At 47.9% G+C, this 20,072-nt stretch overlaps 1 protein-coding gene across 7 annotated transcripts in view; it reads left to right on the top strand.

Annotated features, from left to right (window-relative positions):
* The window catches only part of LOC140399179 (multivesicular body subunit 12B-like), a 236,645-nt gene that overhangs the window by 26,948 nt on the left and 189,625 nt on the right, over window positions 1-20,072 (top strand). For 5 of the 7 annotated variants that reach the window (XM_072488494.1, XM_072488500.1, XM_072488497.1 and 2 more), the window contains one exon: window positions 17,741-17,842. In XM_072488494.1, the coding sequence (XP_072344595.1) occupies window positions 17,741-17,842 (102 nt within the window). Of the gene's footprint in view, window positions 1-6,943; window positions 7,042-9,807; window positions 9,955-17,740; window positions 17,843-20,072 lie in introns of those variants that run through there. The other 2 variants (XM_072488498.1, XM_072488499.1) reach the window with 2 other exon arrangements.

Below are 20,072 nucleotides of genomic sequence, written 5' to 3' on the forward strand. Positions count from 1 at the left end.
AGTCAATGAACGGTTGCCACCGCCTGGTGAACCCTTGAGCCGAACCTCTTGGTGCGAACTTTATCCGTTCCAGTTTTATAAACCCTGCCATGTCATTTATCCAGGCCTCCATGCCCGGGGGTTTAGCTTCCTGCCACATTAACAATATCCTTCGCCGGGCTACTAGGGACGCAAAGGCCAAAACATCAGCCTCTCTCGCCTCCTGCACTCCCGGCTCTTCTGCAACCCCGAATATAGCCAACCCCCAGCTTGGCTCGACCCGGACTCCCACCACCTTCGAAAGCACATTTGCCACCCCCACCCAGAACCCATGCAGTGCCGAGCATGACCAAAACATGTGGGTGTGGTTTGCTGGGCTTCTCGAGCATCTCCCACACCTATCCTCTACCCCGAAAAATTTACTGAGCCTTGCTCCGGTCATGTGCGCCCTGTGCAGGACCTTGAATTGTATCAGGCTAAGCCTGGCACACGAGGATGAAGAGTTTACCCTGCATCTGCCCACAGCCCCTCTTCGATCTCTTCCCCCAGCTCTTCTTCCCATTTTCCCTTCAGCTCATCCACCATGATCTCCCCCTCGTCTCTCATTTCCCTGTATATATCTGACACCCTACCATCCCCCACCCATGTCCCCAAAATCACTCTATCCTGAATCTCCTGCGTCGGGAGCTGCGGAAATTCCCTCACCAGTTGCCTCACAAAAGCCCTCAATTGCATATACCGAAATGCATTCCCCTGGGGCAACCCGTATTTTTCCATCAGAGCTCCCAGACTTGCAAACGTCCCGTCTAGGAACAGATCCCTCAGTTGCACAATCCCTGCTCTCTGCCATGTTCTAAATCCCCCATCTATTCTCCCCGGGACAAACCTATGATTATTCCTTATCGGGGACCGCACCGAGGCACCCGTCATTCCCTTATGCCGTCTCCACTGCCCCCAAATTTTCAGCGTTGCCACCACCACTGGACTTGTGGTGTATTTCTTCGGGGAGAACGGCAACGGCGCCGTCGCCAATGCTTGTAGGCTGGTTCCTTTACAGGACGCCATTTCCAGTCTCTTCCACGCCGCTCCCTCCCCTTCTCCCATCCACTTACACACCATTGAGATATTGGCGGCCCAATAATAATCACTTAAGCTCGGCAGTGCCAGTCCCCCCCCTATCCCTGCTACACTGCAAAACCCCCCTCCTCACTCTCGGGGTCTTCCCAGCCCACACAAAGCTCATAACACTCTTCTCAATTTTTTTGAAAAAAGCCCTCGTAACCATCACCGGGAGGCACTGGAACACAAAAAGAAATCTCGGGAGGACTACCATTTTGACCGCCTGCACCATGTCCCATCTCTTAAAATCCTTCTCCGCCTGCTCCACCAATCGTGTTAAATTAAGCCTATGTAAGGTTCCCCAGTTCCTGGCTATCTGGATCCCTAAGTACCAGAAATCTCTTGTTACCCTCCTCAGCGGTAAATCATCTATTCCCCTGCTCTGCTCCCCCGGATGCACCACAAACAACTCACTCTTCCCCATATTCAATCTGTACCCCGAAAATTCCCCAAACTCCCTGAGTGTCCACATTATCTCAGGCATCCCCTCCACTGGGTCCGCAACATACAGCAATAGATCATCTGCATACAATGAAACCCAGTGTTCTTCTCCTCCCCTGATTACTCCCCTCCACTTCCTAGAGCCCCTCAGTGCTATGGCCAGCGGCTCAATTGCCAATGCAAACAGTAACGGAGACAGGGGACACCCCTGTCTTGTCCCTCTATAAAGACGGAAGTAGTCGGACCTCTGCCTGTTCGTGATCACACTTGCCACCGGAGCCCTATATAGCAGCTGTACCCATCCAATAAACCCCTCTCCAAAACCAAATCTCTTCAACACTTCCACACTTCCCATAGGTAGTCCCACTCCACTCTGTCAAATGCTTTCTCAGCGTCCATCGCCACCACTATCTCCGCCTTCCCCTCCGGCAGGGGCATCATCATCACCCCTAGCAGCCTCCGTATATTCGTGTTCAGCTGTCTCCCCTTAACGAACCCAGTTTGATCCTCGTGGACCACCCCTGGGACACAATCCTCTATCCTTGTCGCCATCACCTTGGCCAGGAGCTTAGCATCCACGTTCAGGAGGGAAATAGGCCTGTAAGACCCGCACTGCAGCGGGTCTTTTTCCTTCTTTAAGAGTAACGATATCGTCGCCTCCGACATAGTCGGGGGCAACTTCCTCCTTTCCCTGGCCTCATTAAAGGTTCTCGTCAAAAGCGGGGCCAGTAGGTCCATGTATTTCCTATAAAATTCCACCGGGAACCCATCCGGTCTCGGGGCCTTCCCCGCCTGCATGCTCCCAATCCCCTTTACCACCTCCTCCACCTCAATCCGTGCTCCCAGTCCCGCCCCCTCCTGCTCCTCCACCATCGGGAATTCCAGCCGATCTAGGAAATGCATCATTCCCTCCTTCCGTTCCGGGGGCTGAGCCTTATACAGCCTCTCGTAGAATGCCTTAAACACCCCGTTCACCCTCTCCGCTCCCCGTTCCATCTCACGTTCCTCATCCCTCACCCCACCTATCTCCCTCGCCGCTCCCCTCTTCCTCAGTTGTTGGGCCAGTAACCGGCTCGCCTTCTCTCCATACTCATACTGTACTCCCTGTGCCCTCCTCCACTGTACTTCTGCCTTGCCCGTGGTCAGCAGGTCAAATTCCATATGTAGCCTTTGTCTTTCCCTGTACAGTCCCTCCTCCGGAGCCTCTGCATATTGCCTGTCTACCCTCAGAAGTTCTCTCAACAGTCGCTCCCTTTCTTTACTCTCTTGCTTCCCTTTATGGGCCCTTATGGACATCAGTTCCCCTCTGACCACCGCCTTCAGCGCCTCCCAGACCACTCCCACCTGGACCTCTCCGTTATCATTAAGCTCCAGGTACCTTTTGATACACCCCCTCACCCTTAGACATACCCCCTCATCCGCCAACAACCCCATATCCAATCTCCAGAGTGGGTGCTGCTCCTTTTCCTCTCCTACCTCCAGATCTACCCAATGTGGAACATGGTCCGAAATGGCTATGGCCATGTACTCCGTCCCTGTCACCTTCGGAATCAGTGCCCTTCCCAGGACAAAAAAGTCTATCCGTGAATACACCTTGTGAACATGGGAGAAAAATGAAAACTCCTTACTCCTAGGCCTAATCAATCTCCAGGGGTCCACTCCTCCCATCTGCTCCATGAAGTCCTTAAGCACCTTGGCCGCTGCCGGCCTCCTCCCGGTCCTGGACCTCGACCGGTCCAGCCCTGGATCAAGCACCGTATTGAAGTCTCCCCCCCATTACCAGCTTTCCCGCCTCCAGGTCCGGGATACGCCCCAGCATACGCTTCATGAAGTTTACATCATCCCAGTTCGGGGCGTATACGTTCACCAGAACCACCGACTCCCCTTGCAATCTGCCACTCACCATCACGTATCTACCCCCACTGTCCGCCACTATGGTCTTTGCCTCAAACAGTACCCGTTTCCCCACTAAAATAGCCACCCCCCTATTCTTCGCATCTAAGCCTGAATGGAACACCTGCCCCACCCATCCTTTACGTAGTCTGACCTGATCTGCCAGTTTCAGGTGCATCTCCTGCAACATGACCACATCTGCCTTTAAGTTCTTTAGGTGTGCGAGTACCCGTGCCCTTTTAATCGGCCCATTCAGCCCTCTCACGTTCCACGGGTTGGGGGGCTCTTTACCCCCCCCCCCATGTCGACTAGCCATCCCCTTTTCTAACCCAGCTCCTCACCCGGTTCCCACGTACCCGTATATCCCACCGAAGGTGCTCACCCGTCCCGACCACCCCGCCCCATAACAGCCCCCCCGTCCCCTTAGCAGCAGCAACCCAGTTAACTCTTTCCCCCCCCCCGCTAGATCTTTTCTTTCTAGCGTAGTTGCACCCCCCATGTTGCTCCCAGAAGTCAGCAAACTCTGGCTGACCTCAGCTTCCCCCGTTTGTCCTCGGCCCCTCATTGTGCGAGGCCCCCTCCTTCCTGCGTCCCCGTTCCCGCCACAATTACCATAGCGCGGGAGCAAAGCCCGCGTTTCCCACTCGGCCCCACCCCTGATGGCGCAGTTCCCTTCTCCTTCCTCTTTCCTTCCCATCGGCGCCCACAGTTCCCCATACCCCCCCCCCCCCCCCACAAGGGGAAAAGAGAAAAGTTACAAAATTGAAAAATTGAAAAAAAATAATAATAATAATTCCCCCCCCCTTCCCCTTCCTCGTCCCACATAATCACCCCACCACTTTATTACAGAAGCTTTTTCTCTCGCCAGACTATTCCAGCTTCTCGTCCACAATGAATGTCCACGCCTCTTCTGCTGTCTCAAAGTAGATGTGCTTCCCTTGGTGTGTGACCCACAGTCTCGCCGGCTGCAACATCCCAAATTTAACCTTCTTTTTGTGGAGCACCGCCTTGGCCCGGTTGAAACTTGCCCTCCTTCTTGCCACCTCCGCACTCCAATCCTGGTACACGCGGATCACCGCGTTCTCCCACCTGCTGCTCTGAGTTTTCTTCGCCCATCTTAGAACCATCTCTCTGCCATTGTAGCGGTGAAACCGCACCACTATGGCTCGAGGTATTTCTCCTGCCTTTGGTCTTCGCGCCAGAACTCGATAAGCTCCCTCCACCTCCAAAGGGCCCGTCGGGGCCTCCGATCCCATTAACGAGTGAAGCATCGTGCTCACATATGCCCCGACGTCCGCCCTCTCTGTGCCTTCGGGAAGACCCAAGACTCTTAAATTCTTCCTCCTCGAGTTATTCTCCAGGGCTTCCAACCTCTCCACACACCTTTTGTGCTGTGCCTCGTGCGTCTCTGTCCTTACCACCAGGCCCTGTATTCCATCCTCATTCTCCGCAGCCTTTGCCTTCACGACCCGAAGCTCCAACTCCTGGGTCCTCTGCGCCTCCTTTAGCCCTTCAATCGCCTGTAGCATCGGGGCCAACACCTCCTTCTTCAGCTCTTCCACACAGCGCCGCAGGAACTCTTGTTGCTCCGGGCCCCATACCAAACAGCCACCTTCCAACGCCATCTTGCTTCGAGCTTCCCTTCCTTGCCGCTGCTCCAGTGGATCCACTGCAATCCGGCCGCTATCTTCTCCTTTATCCATATTTATCCGGGGGGATTCCCTCCTATTTCACCGCACAATGATTTTGGCCGTTAAAAATTGCCGTTGGGGCTCCTAATAAGAGCCCAAAAGTCCGTTTCAATGGGAGGTGCCGAAACGTGCGACTTAGCTGGTCATCGCCGCACCCGGAAGTGGTTTTATTGTTTTTAACCCAGCCTAAGTAAAATAATAAAATAATGCTCTGACTTTCAGATGCTCGTTCAAAGTTCACACATACAAATAGGTTACAGAGTGGGAGGATGGATTAAGCAGTTTAGATTCCAGTAAAATTGAAGGGTTATTTTGATGGGTTATATGATTTTTGAAGACGGCTGACTTTACTGGCTCTTCAGGCTGAACTCAGTGGTCCTGCAGCTTTCAGTATCAAGGTGGTTTAAGGATGTGGAATGATGATTTATCTATTCTGGAGACAGCAGCGCTGGATTGAGTTATTTTAAAAAATCTCTGTCTGCGGCATTTGGATAGTCAAAATCTGCAGACGAGAGAAGTTGGAAGCCACTCGGGTTCTTCTACTTTCAGCATCTGCACTATTGTGCAGAAAAAAAAACTATTGCTTAAACACACATTGGTTTGGTCTGTCACATGACCCCCCCCCCTGCTCCCCCAAATGCCCAGGAACCCAAATTTGGTCATGGCCAATATATTCCAGTTGTAATTTGATTAGATCATAGATGAGAGTTCCTCTCTTAGCCAGGATCCCATTGTTTACCTGATTATGCCAAATGGTTTGTCTATACCCAGTCGATTGTCTGTTACTGGGATAGGAAATAGCCTCCATTCATATTCCTCCTGATCATCCTTCCTGGTGCAGCTTTACCTTGATTTCAGTGGATTTGTGGAATTGAAAAGTATAGGTGAACTGTGGTACGATCAGGTGAGGAGAGGTGGAATGGCCAGTGGAATGTAGAAGTTAGAATGGTGCAAATGTGCAGCCATCTTTGCTTCTGATCCCAAGCCATCGAAAATGGCTAAAAATCAATTAGGGGTTTCCAACCAATAAATTCAAACATCATTTTTTTGATATTCATGGTTTCACAACGGAAAAACCTTGATGTCTATGTACACCCAACCTTAAAGGTGGCAGAGCAAATTAAAGCTGTTCAGAAAACATACGAATCACTTGGGCTTATATTTTGTGGCCTAAGATCAGTAAATTACTTTTGAAATGCCGAAAGCCAACCAATAAAGTGCATTGTCAGTAAAATGGCACTGCAAACACAAAGGCATGTTTTTAGGTGAGCGTAATGCAGTTAAAATTTGTCTTCAGGATCACATACTGAGAAATTACTTCTAAGGAAGAGAGTGCTTTCTCTTCACTTTTAACACGGAATCTGTAACGTAGATCTAAAGCTTCTGCTTTAGGCAAAAACAAACAGTCTTTTGAGATACCCAGCAAATGCTATTGGGCCACCCCAGTGGTTTATCATCAAAAGGATGTGACTTGTGTTTGATGGTAATCTTAATGGTGCATCATCTGCCTTGGAACTCTGCTTTGTACATGTTTTCATCATGCCTCAAGACAGGCCACAGCGCAGTTGCCATTCGCTGTCAGATTCTTTTTCCCCTCCATATTTCAACATTTCTCACCTATCCTAACTGGAAGCCATAAGGCCTTGGTGAACCACACACACCCCCACATACACATCCACCCCCACACTCCAGCCTACCCGTTACACCGTGTTCAGTTCCTGTTGTTTTCCAGCAAGCCGCTGATCGGCCTTGCACTTTCTTTTGAATTTTTGTAACTTAAGTCTCTGAGTCACTTTTTTTCCTCCAGGCTTGTGTGCAGCCAAAAAAGGGGGAGAAAAATTAATAGCTCAAAGTAAAGCTTGTTAGAATACCACTGGAAAAGATCTAAGCGAAGATGGTGTGGAAAGATAGTTAAAAGGTGAGAAGAGAATTAAGTGAAAATGTATAAAATTGGAAAGGAATTAAAAATCATGAAGGAATGATTTCTGTAATTGGTTTCTGTTCCTTATGTGTCTTGTAAAATGTAATGCGTAAAATAAATGGCTTTGTGCCTAGTTTTTTCTGCCCCAATAAACAAGGGATACTTGTAAAGTCTGGCAGCTTTCAGAGTAAATTTACAGAGTAAATTGGCAGGATATGTAAAGTTGTATGAAAGCTGCTTGTACAGCCATAAATGACAAACTTAGCATTTCATTTTATATGATCGATGAATGTTATGGAGAAGATTTAGAAAATACACTGCAGTTAGTTGTTTTGTTTTTGCATTCTGTTCTTTGTTGTTAAGTATGCAGACAGTGATATTACCTAAAAAGATGGTATTATAGTTTTGAAATTAAACTACATTGTAAGATAAGAATTTGGAGATGTATATCAAGTTGTTTTTAATTGCTTACAATGTGTAAGCATTAATGCTGGAAAGCTCAGGCTTGTATTTGAGGTTTGAAAAACATGTATGATTTCCCAGGTTTGTACCTTTAGTACTGATGATGTTATGTGTCTGAAGGACATGGTCGGAAAATGACAGGGCAGTGTCTTGATTTTGAATATCCCTTTTGTACAGTGGGTTTAATCGTATGCCATTGGCAAGGCCATACAGTGGCCTAATGTTAACTGGCAGGATTCACTGGTTTATGAAAGAATTGAAGAATTGTGCAGCATTAAAATTAAATATTAGGAAGACTGAAGCTATTGTTTTCAGTCCCCGCTCCAAACTCCATTCCCTTGTTGCTGACTCCATTCCTCTCTCCCTGGCACCAGTCTGTGATTAAGCCAATCTGTTCGTAACTACTTTGTCACATTTGACGCATATTTGTGTGGCTTCCAATCACACAATTGTTTCATCTCAAGGACCGCCTGTTACCCCCACCATGACATGAGCAGCCTCAGCTCATCAGCAGCCGAAGCTTTCATTCTGGAGGTCCGTACCTGTAGTCTTGACAAAGCACTTTTGGCTGGTCTCTCAAATTCTACTCCCTGTGAACTTTAGGTCATCCAAAACTCTGCTGCCTGTGTTTTAACTTGCACCAAGTCCATTCACCCATCACCTCTGTACTTGTTGATATGCATTGGTTCCCAGTGAAGCAACAACTTTACAACGCTTTGAGAAATCTGCAGTCCTAGAATTCTGGCTACTTGTGCATCACTGGTGGCGTGATATTACCATTAGCTGCCTTGGCCCTAAGTTACCTCGGCCCAAAGCTCTGGAATACCCTTGCTACACCTCCCGGTCTACTTCTGTCTCCTTTAACCTCTCTTTGAGCAAGCTTGTGGCCGTCTGACCTACTTCCTCCTTATGTGGCTCAGTGCCATATTTTGTTTTACAATGCTCCTGTGGAGCACCTTGGGACATTTTATTATAATAATAATCTTTATTAGTGTCACAAGGGCAACACGGTAGCACAGTGTTTAGCACTATGGATTCACAGTGCCAGGGTCCCAGGTTCGATTTCCGGTTTGGATCACTGTTTGTGCGGAGTCTGCAGGTTCTCCCAATGCCTGCATGGGTTTCTTCAGGTTTCCTCCCACAAGACCCGAAAGACATGCTGTTAGGTGATTTGAACATACTGAATTATCTCTCCGTGTATCCGAACCGGCGCCGTGGCGGCTAGGGTTTTTGCGCAGTAACTTCATTGCAGTTTTAATGTAAGCCTACTTGTGACAATAAAAATTATTTGAAAAGTAGACTTGCATTAACACTGCAATTAAGTTACTGTGAAAATCCCCTAGTCGCCACACTCCGGCACCTGTTCAGGAAGAATTCAAATGTCCAATTCGCCTAACAAGCATGCCTTTCGGGACTTGTGGGAGGAAACCGGAGGAATCACACGCAGGCATGGGGAGAACGTGCAGACTCCGTAGGGACAGTGACCCAAGCCGGAAATCGAACCCGGGTCCCTGCCGCTGCAAAGCAACAGTGCTAACCACTGTGCTACCCATAGCGCTGCATAAATATAAGTTGCTTCATTCTATACCACACATCTGAAGAGCTGTTTTATTACAGGTAGACTTTTGTATAATAGATTAATTCTAGAAGATGAATAATAATGTTGGGGTTGGTTTAGCACACTGGGCTAAATAGCTGGCTTGTAATGCAGAACAAGGCAGTAGCGCGGGTTCAATTCCTGCACCAGCCTCCCCGAACAGGCGCTGGAATGTGGCGACTAGGGGCTTTTCACAGTAACTTCATTGAAGCCTACTTGTGACAATAAGCGATTATTATTATAATGTCCATATAGAAAGCTATCTGCTGGAATAGAATGCATTCTGATAATGAGGCAGTGACGTGTATTGCTATTTAATAAGGACAGAATAATTTTAGACTTGTGGAGTTTCATTATTATGTCTTAAAATTGTGTAGGAGGTTTCAGGAAAGTATTGCAGAAAGGTGACCCTCTGCTGTAAGAATGACTTGGAGCTGTTCTCGTCTCAACATGTGAGAAGTAAAGGTTTATGTTGAGGTATTGAAAACTGCCTTGTAATGGTATCAGTCATAATTGATGTAACGATAATCTGAGTAAGCCTCATAGATCTCCAGACTCAAGGTTGAAATAACGTGGTTTCTAACATTTCAAACATTTAATCTGTGATCAAAATGCTCCTTTTGTTGGAAGTGTTTTGTTTTGGAATTTGTCCAAAGGTGATTAGATTTTTGTGTCACTTTCTGTGGGTTTCTTTTTGCTTTCAGTGTTGTGGTTTAACTTAGCTACACAGTGAAGTCAGACTTTCTAGAACTGCGTTGCTCTGTCAATTGAATTCCCTAACTGGATAAAAGCCACCAAACTTGCCAGCATACTTCTAATCATAGTGAACAGAACTGGATTGACTCTGGAAGGTAGGAAAGGAGCCATTAAAGTCAACAAATTTTACTGAAAATGGGAAATTTGTGTAATGGATGTTAGTGCTAAGTTTGAGGGGTATATATGCAAGCGCTGGCATTTCTGTTCTCTGCTCCACTCTCCAGTGTACCTGGAGAGCACCTGGGGGAGGGGCGGGGGGCGGGCGGGGGCGGAGAACGACGCACATGACACAGTGAGTGCAGTGGGTAGAATCAAAATTGTATCGTTTGATCAGTATGGTACTTCAATTTGTACTTATAATAGAATGAACATGTGATACCCTGCTCACTTGATGGGTTATCTTACTGAATTTAAATGGAGTCTAGTTATAAAACCAATCTCTCTACAATTTCCTCGATACTTCGAGTGCCTTTCTGGTGTCTTGTGTTGTGATCTTTGAAAGCCTCTAACTATATGAAAAACTCCATCCTTGTCAGAGACTGACCGAGAACAAAGGTCTTTCCAACACAACAATGAAAACTCTTTCCAAGTGCTCAACACACGAGCAAATCACATCTATTTTGATTCTGGAGCAAGCTACTTCAGTTATATTACAGTCTAAGCCACCTTCTGTTTAGGGGCCTTTTTTTATTGAGAAGTGGGGAAATGCACTTTGCTTTTAAAAAGTAACTTACTGCTGCAGCTTTGGTGGAAAAAGGGAGGGGTTGTGGGAATCCAGAAATGAGGCCCAGTTTAACTGCGATTGCAATGGAATGTTTGAAAAATAACGTGCATTTAATGCTATTCTGCACTGTACAAGATCAGGAAGTAAGAATTATTCTTTAATTGTTTTGGCAGACTGGAGCAAAAGTAATTTCTGGGGTAGTTTTTTCACTCACCTGACACGAAAAGCAGAACAATTTTTAAAAACTTGACCTGAAGCAATATACTTCATTACTAACGTTAAAAACTTTATTCTTCGGGACAAAAATGGAAAATCTATAAGTTACTTTACTGCTGTTCAATAATTAATGTATTGAGCACTTGAATGAAATCGGGTTGATTTTAGGTCAATTTTACAGCCACGCTGACAATCCTCTGCAATTAAGTCAACTTTGGTGTTTGAAACCTGACAATATTTTAGAAATTTCACATGTTGAAAGGAATTATTTTAGACTCTACAGTTTACATTCCTATGTGCAATTGATGCATTGTGCTTCTCTGCTGTGAAGCACCACCTCGCTGTTAGTGCAAGAATCCCAATCTTTGCCTTAAGTTTCATTCTTATTGAATTGTCTGACAAATCTGTTATGACCATATTGATTCCTTTTTATTAAAACTGAAATGCCAATAATATGTCATGGCTGAATGTCATGTTGTAATGTAGTCCCCTTTTTGCTAAGTGATATTGTTTTTATGATGCACCTCGGGAGAATGTAAATGCCTTTTTCAGTCAGCTACAGGCCGTATGTGACCAGCCTGTAGCATAAAGTAAATATTCATCGAGTCCAACTTTGATAGTCAAGCACTCTTCTTCCCCCGTTCCCCCCCCATTCATTAAAAAAATATATACAATTTTATTGAGGTATTTTTGGCATATAAAACAATGACATTGTATAGTACCGTATAAAAGGAAAAGCAAGTAACACATAGTGCAAACCACGACTCCATTCGTGCAAGGACCTGCCTAAACCACCCCCTACTCTACACTACCCTAGCACGCCCCCCCCCCCTTGCTGATGATGAATTCTCCGCGAAGAAGTCAATGAATGGCTGCCACCTCCGGGCAAAGCCTGATAGTGAACCTCTCAAGGCGAACTTGACCTTCTCTAGACCAAGAAAGCTCGCTTCGTTCTTCGGGGGCTTTGAGTCCCTCCATGCCAACAGTATTTGTCGCCGGGCTACCAGGGAAGCAAAGGCCCAGACATCGGCCTCCTTCTCCTCTTGGACTCCCGGGTCCTCCGACTCCCCAATGATTGCCACCTCAGGACTCATTACCACCCCAGTTTTCAAAACCTGGGACATGATGTCCGCGAATCCCTGCCAGTACCCCCTGAGTCTAGGACACGACCAGAACATGTGCACGTGATTAGCCGGCCCACAGGCGCATCTGGCACACTTGTCCTCCAGCCCGAAACATTTACTCATCCGGGCCACCGTCATGTGGGCTCGATGCACGACCTTAAACTGGACCAGACTGAGCCTGGCTTACGTTGCGGTCGTGTTTACTCTGCCCAGAGCATCTGCCCAAATACTGTCCTCCATCTCTCCCTCGAGCTCCTCCTCCCACTTAAGCTTCAGGTCATCAGTCTGTGTATCCTCTGCTCCCATTAGTTCTTTGTAAATATCTGAGACTCTACCCTCACCTACCTCTCCCCTAGAAACTACCCTGTCCTGCCTCCCCTTTGGCGGGAGGCATGGGAAGAATGACACCAGCCTGTGCACAAAATCCCGCACCTGTAAGTATCTAAAGTCATTCCCTCCCGTCAGCCCGAACTTCTCCTCCAACGCCCTCATTCTCTGAAAGCTCCCTTTCAGGAACTGATCACCCACCCTCACAATCCCCGCCCTCCGTCACAGTCGATACCCACCGTCGGTGATTGCCGCAGATTGGGGTCCACACCGATGCTCTCACTTCCGCTATATGCCTCCTCCACTGGCCCCAGATCCGCAAAGCCGCCACCAGTATAGGGCTGGTGGAGTACCGCGCCGGCGGGAGCGGCAGAGGTGCCGTAACCAGGGCTGCCAAACTGGTGCCCTCGCACGAAGCAGCCTCCATCCGCTCCCAGACCGACCCCGTGCCCACCATCCATTTCCTTATCATCGCTATGTTGGCTGCCCAGTAATAGTTGCTAAAGTTCGGCAACGCCAGCGCCCTCCCTCCCCTTGTTCCTTTCGAGCATCACCTTCCTCACCCGCGGGGACTTCCCCGCCCAGACAAATCTCAGGATAATTTTATTCAGCCTCTTGAATAAGGACCTCGGGATGAAAATAGGGAGAGACTGAAATATGAACAAGAATCTCGGGAGAATCGTCGTCTTGACAGTCTGCACCCTCCCCGCTAGTGACAGCGGGAGCGCATCCCAACTCCGAACCTGCTCCCTCACTCGTTCCACCAATCGGGACAGGTTGAGCTTATGCAACCTGCCCCAGTCCTGTGCCACCTGTATCCCCAAGTATCTAAAGCTTTCCCCTACCAGCCTGAACGGCAAACCCTTCAGCCTACTCTCCTGCCCCCTCGCCTGAATTACGAACAACTTGCTCTTAGCCATGTTCAATTTATATTGTGAAAACCGGCAAAATTTCCTCAGGATTTCCATAATGCCGTCCATCCCCGCCATTGGGTCCGCTACGTATAACAACAGGTCATCCGCGAATAACAAGACTTTGTGTCGTGGTTCTCTCTTCCCCCCCCCCCCCCGCGGACCAGCCCTTTCCAGTCCTTTGAAGCTCTCAGAGCAATTGCCAGCGGCTCTATGGCCAGCGCGAACAGCAGTGGGGAGGGAGGGCTACTCTGTCTTGCCCCGCGGTGTAGTCTGAAGTAATCTGATGTTGTCCTTATGGGGCCTGGTATAACAGCCTAACCCAGTCAATGAACCCCTCCCCGAACCCAAAAGCACTTCCCACAGATAGTCCCACTCGATCCGGTCGAAAGCCTTTTCCACATCCATAGCTACCACTATCTCTGCCTCCCTGCTCTCCGGGGGGGGGGGGGGGGGGGGGCATCATGATCACATTAAGCAGCCTTCTTAGATTGGTCGCCAGTTGCCTACCCTTTACGAACCCAGTTTGGTCCTCCGCAATTACGTCCGGTACACAGTCCTCCATTCTAGTCGCCAAGATCTTGGCCAGTAACTTCGCGTCTGCGTTGATCAAAGAGATTGGCCTATAAGACCCACAGGCCTCCGGGTCTTTATCCCGTTTCAGAATAAGCGAAATAGTGGCCTGCGATATCGTCGGGGGTAGGACCCCTCTGTCTCTGGCCTCGTTAAAAACCCTGACCAGCACCGGCCCCACTATCTCGGCAAACATTTTGTAAAACTCCACCAGATACCCATCTGGCCCCGGGGCTTTACCCGACTGCATGACGTTCAGGCCCCCCAGTACCTCTTCGATCCCAACCAGGGCCCCCAGTCCGTCTACCAACTCCCTACCCACTCTTGGGACGGTCAGTCCGTCCAGGAATTGCCTCAACCCCTCGGGTCCCCTGGGGAGGTTCCGAAGTGTATAGCTCACTATAAAAGTCTCTAAACACCTTGTTCAGCCCTGCCAGGTCCCCCACCAGATTCCCCTCCCCATCCACTATCCTTCCTATCTCCCTAGCCGCTTCTCTCTTCCTTAGTTGTTGCGCGAGCATTCTGCTGGCCTTCTCTCCATGCTCATATATCGTGCCTTTTGCCTTTCTAAGCTGCTCTACAACCTTGCCTGTAGTTAGCACCCCGAACTCGGCCTGCAGCCTCTGTCGTTTCCTGAGTAACTCTGGTCTTGGGGACTCCGCATAGTTCCTGTCCGTCCGTAAAATTTCCTGAATCAGTAGGTCCGTTTCTGCCCTGTCTGTCCTGTCCCTATGGGCCCGGATTGAGATCAGCTCCCGTCTCACCACTGCCTTCAGCGCCTCCCAGAGCACCGCTGCTGAGACTTCTCTGGTATCATTTATCTGCAGGTAATTCTGCATGCATCTCCTGAGTCTCTCACACACCGCCTCGTCCGCTAGCAATCCAACTTCCAGCCTCCATTGTGGGCGCTGGAAGCTATCCTTACAAATCCGTAGGTCGACCCAGTGCGGAGCATGGTCTGATATGGTAATTGTCGAATATTCTGCCCCCACCATCTCGGACAGCAAGTCCCTACTCATGACAAAGAAATCAATTCGGGAATACACCTTGTGGATGTGAGAGTAGTACGAAAACACCCTCGCTGACGGCCGGCTAAATCTCCACGGATCAGCTCCATGAACCCTCTCAGTTCCTTTGCCATCACTGGCAACCTGCCCGTTTTTGAACACGACCGATCCAGGCTCGGGTCCAGGACTGTGTTAAAGTCCCCACCCATGATCAGTTTGCATGAGTCCAAGTCGGGATCTTCCCTAGCAACCTCCTGATAAAATCTACATCATCCCAATTAGGGGTATACACACTGACCAAGACTACTCTCACCCCGTCGAGCTCACCCCGAACCATAACGAATCTGCCGCCCCCGTCCGCAACTGTACCCTCCGCCTCAAATTGAACCCTTTTATTAATCAGGATCGCGACCCCCCTAGTCTTAGTGTTGAGCCCCGAATGAAAGACATGGCTAACCCAGCCCTTCCTCAACCTAACCTGGTCTGCCACTGTCAGGTGCGTCTCCTGCAGCATGACTACATTCGCCTTCAGAACCTGCAAATGCGCGAACACACGCGCCCTCTTCACTGGCCCATTTAGCCCTCTAACATTCCAGGTGATCAGCCTGGTTGGGGGGCACTTCGCCCCCTCCCCTTTGCCGATCAGCCATCCCCTTTCCTTGGCCAGCCCCCAGCCATGTATCGCGCTTCCTCTGGCCCGCCTCCTGGCCGGCTCCACCCATGACGTCCTCACTGTTGCCATGTCCAGTTTCCATCTTCGTCAACAGGTCAACTCTTCCCCCCTGTAACATCATCCTACCACCCAACCCCTGCTCTAGTCTAACTCTATGAATCCCCCCCCATCTGGCTTCCGTTGACGAGCCTACCCAGCTAGCCTGGTGCTCCCCGCTTCGGCGCCAGCACGTCTCTCTCCCATTGTTCCCTGGCTCCCCTCCCCGTCCCATCCATACCATTTCCCCAAACCAGCCCTGCTTAAACACATACTCTATACAAGTCAAAGACACCCCCTACAATAGTGCAATTTAGATCAAACAGATAGAGATAAGAAGTACTCGGCACTCTCAGCCGTTCCCCTCCACACACAGAAAAAGATTGCAAAAAAATCCCCGAAACACCTTTTTAGCTATTTTATTTTTTATTTTCCCCCTACCAAACCTCCAATCCAACAAGTGACCACAAAAAGGAAATATTGAGGGAAACCATGAAAAAGAACAAGAAAATCACATCGCAACCAAAATACATCAACGTAAAAAGGCCGAAAAAACGAAAAGAACGGATCCAAGCAGGCAGGCATCTCTCAAAGCGAGAGAGAAACAAAATAGACTTAAAAGTTCTACCATGAGTCCAAGAGTCCTCAGCTTGGAGTCAGCCCTTGCTTCTTAACAAAGTCCATCGCCTCCTTGGGTTCCTCAAAATAGTGGTGCTGGCTCTCGTACGTAACCCACAGTCGCGCCGGAAAAAGCAGCCTGAATTTCACCTTGTTCTTGTACAAAATCTCCTTCACCTGCCTGTAGCCTCCCCTCCTCCTGGCCACCTCAGTACTCAGGTCTTGGTAAACACGCAGGGTGCTATTGTCCCATGTACAGCTTTGTGTACTCTTGGCCCATTGCAGAACCCGCTCCTTGTCCAGGTACCTGTGGAACCGGACCACCATCGCTCGTGCGGGACCTCCTCGTCGCGGCTGCCTCACCTGCACTCTGTGTGCCCTGTCCACCACCGGCGGGCGAGGGAACACCTCGTTCCCCAGCAGCTTCTGAAACATACCCTCCACATACGCGGCGACACCCAGCCCCTCAGCCCCCTCCGGGAGGCCAACAATTCTTCCATTCTGCCGGCGAGATCTGTTGTCCAGGTCCTCCAGCCTTTCCAGGAGAATTTTCTGCTGATCCCTCGGCCTCCGAGTGTCCACGTCCGCCACCGTTTGAAAGTCTGCCTGCTCCTCCACTGTCTTCTCCAGCTTCTGGAGCTTCTCAGCCTGATCATCCAGCCTTTTTTCCAATCGGTCCATCGACTTCTGGAGCGGCTCCAAATTATCGCGCTTCTGAGCTAAAAAGCCCTCCTGCATGGCCTGTAGCAGCTGCTCCATTGTAGGCTGGGCTGACGCCGCCTTGCTCTGGTTAGAGGCCATATTGGTCTCTCTCACAGCCTCCATCATGCCCTTGTTTGACCACTTCTTCTGCTGTTTACGGTCCCTCCGGCTTCTTAAGTCCATACAACTCTGTATGGGTTCAGTGCCTGAGTATTATTGCTTTCCAGTTCCGCGCTCAAAAGCGCAAAAAAGTTGGGGGAAAAAGTCCAAAAGTCCGACTGAAACGGGAGCCACCAAATATGCGATTTACTCCCTCATAGTCCCCATCGGACGTCCACCCCGTTCATTTTTGATTGTGTTTTTGTTTCTGAATTCTTCTGAAGCACATTTTCTGATTGACTTATGTTTGATGGTAAAGAGCCTGTAAGAAACTGATGCAAATATGGAAGTAATGAAATGGGCAGATGCTTAGCTAAATCTCGGGGTGGCTTGCGACAATTTGCAATGCAGTATTTTATTTTCATCTTGCAATACATTGTATATCAGGCAACTGCTTCAATTATTGAGCTTGCCCTTCGAGACTTCCGGGATCAGTACTTGTTTACACAACTGAGTTACTCATGGGAGTCTCTTTTCTAAATATCTTCTGGATCAAAGCTACTTTATCAAAGCTATTATCATTATTATCATTATTGTATTACTGAAGTGTCCAAAAGACGGATTTAAAATTATAACAGAGGTTTACAACATGTTCCACTGAAGAAGTCCTGTTCTGCTGCTGATGACCTGTTTCTGTGGTTGGATCCATCCGTTACGTGTCGTTGGTTTTCCCTGCAGATAAGAGATTGGGTGTCTGTAACATTCTATGGTTGGTAGTTCAAGTATAAGAACTTTATCCTGTATTGTTGCTTGTATGCATTTTGGTAGTTCAAATTCAAGAAAACTTGTATGTTTTTCTTTCGCTTTTCAGTGTCGCTCAATGATGCCTGAATTGTGGGATTTCTCTATGGATCCAATCACTGGTGTAGGAGTGGTCTCATCCCGATATCGGGCACCTTCCAGTTATGAAGTAGTGAGTACTGTATTAGTCTCTGTAATTTCTATTTTATTTTTATTTTTAAAAAAATTCCGAGTACCCAGTACTTTGTTTCCAATTAAGGGGCCATTTAGCACGATCAATCCACCTGCCCTGCACATCTTTGGATTGTGGGGGTGAGACCCACGCAGACACGGGGAGAATGCTCTGTATATCTACCACTTTTATTTTTTGGGTCTAATATTTTTAAGAACAATACATTTTACTTGAATCATCTGCTCATTTCCTGCAGCCTTGCAGCAAGACTGTTTTAAAAAAAAAAACTTTTTAAGATACTCATTCATAAATGATAGCATAGAGGTCAGCACAGTTGCTTCACAGCTCCAGGGTCCCAGGTTCGATTCCCGGCTTGGGTCACTGTCTGTGTGGAGTCTGCACGTTCTCCCCGTGTCTGCGTGGGCTTCCTCCGGGTGCTCCGGTTTCCTCCCACAGTCCAAAGATGTGCAGATTAGGTGGATTGGCTGTGATAAATTGCCCTTAGGCTAGGTGGGGTTACTGGGTTACGGGGATGGGGGGGGGGGGGGGGGGGGGGGGGGGGGGGGAGGGATTGGTTAGGGTGCTCTTTCCAAGGGCCGGTGCAGACCTAATGGGCCAAATGGCCTCCTTCTGCACTGTAAATTCTATGATTCCATGTGGCGCATTGGGACTGCGGAGCTGAGGGCTCTGGTTCGAATCCCGGCCCTGAGTCACTGTCCGTGTGGAGTTTGCACATTCTCCTCATTTGTGTGTGGATTTCACCCCCACAACCCAAAGATGTGCTGGTTAGGTGGATTGGCCACGCTAAAGTGCCCCTTAATTGGAAAAAAGAAAAATAATTGGCTACTCTAAATTTATTTTAAAAAATGAAGGGTGCATTTTATAGAAATACAGATGATTTGTATGGCCACCCCCCAGCACCTGTTATTTCACCTCGGAATTATTTGCATCTTTCTAATCCATATATGATATGGTTATTGTAATTAAAATTATATCTGGAAATGTTTAAAACATTTTTTTTTGCTTTTAAAGTTGCATTTCTTTCTTCCCAGTGTATCAGAATTCACTGTTTATTGAAAGCTAATTCGATAGGTGACTGTTTTTAGTTTTTCACCATTTCCTGCCATTTCAATTATTTTTCAACTTCTTATTTCTTTTTAAGCTTTCACTTATCCCAAACAAATGACAAAATGAGCATTTCTCTTAATATTTCTAACTTGGACTAAGTTTCTTTGTAATCTACAACAAAAGTATTTTCTGTTTGGATCTCCAGTAGCATCTTCATGAGGTAAATGAATTACCTTCTTTGAACAGTAGTTTATGACTTCAAAAGCCAGTACATGCATTTGTTTGCATGTACCAGTATAGGTATCTGTGGAGTGAGTTACAAGGCTATAATTTGTTTGAGTGTTCCAGGTGATGTTTATAAGGTGCTTTGGATTCACTTCCCAGCTGATGTGCAAACCCTTCTTTTAAATTACAGTCTCAAGATCTGCTTCTTAATGTGTGTATTCTTCTGTGGATTATGATGAGGACATTGAAAATATCATAGATTATCTAACTGTGTCCACCTTTTGTCAACATTCTGCCTGGAGCTGTCATAGATTTGAACTATTTAATTTTTGAATATTATTCATGGTATGTGAAAACACTTAATATCATTACAAATCTTTTGGAATATGCACTGATGTAATTTCAATTACAAGTGCTCCCTCCCCAATCCACCCATCAGTTCCTCTTTGACCGATCGTTCCACATTCTCTGCAGCGAAGAGCTCCTCTTTCACAGTTTCAATCTCCAATCACCTTGCCCTCTCTCATCGTTTTAATCATGCCTTCCACATATCTGACATATGCGCATGGCCACCTCCTCAACATTTCCACCTCGTCCTCCCTTTGCACTTCAATGGTCTCAATTACAAACAGAGCCATCTCTGAATAATTTCCTTCTATTCCTTTCCAGGCACATCCTACTCCACTCTTCTGTCCCCACTTCATTCTTCATATGCTTCTGAAAATACTCGTAATTTAGAATTATAGTTTGAAACGGTTGCCTAACCTTTGGTCCACCATTCAGTTTGATACCTCAGCTGATCTTCTCAATTGATGTCCATATTTAATGTCCATATTTGATGTCCTTGTCCCCAGCAAAACCTTCATTTTCTCCCATTCTTGTCGCTCCCCCAGATATGAGGGGCGTAGATTGAGGATGCTGTCATCTGCCAGAACTG

This window comes from Scyliorhinus torazame, chromosome 22 (genome assembly GCF_047496885.1).
Source record: "Scyliorhinus torazame isolate Kashiwa2021f chromosome 22, sScyTor2.1, whole genome shotgun sequence".
NCBI classification, from domain to species: domain Eukaryota; kingdom Metazoa; phylum Chordata; class Chondrichthyes; order Carcharhiniformes; family Scyliorhinidae; genus Scyliorhinus; species Scyliorhinus torazame.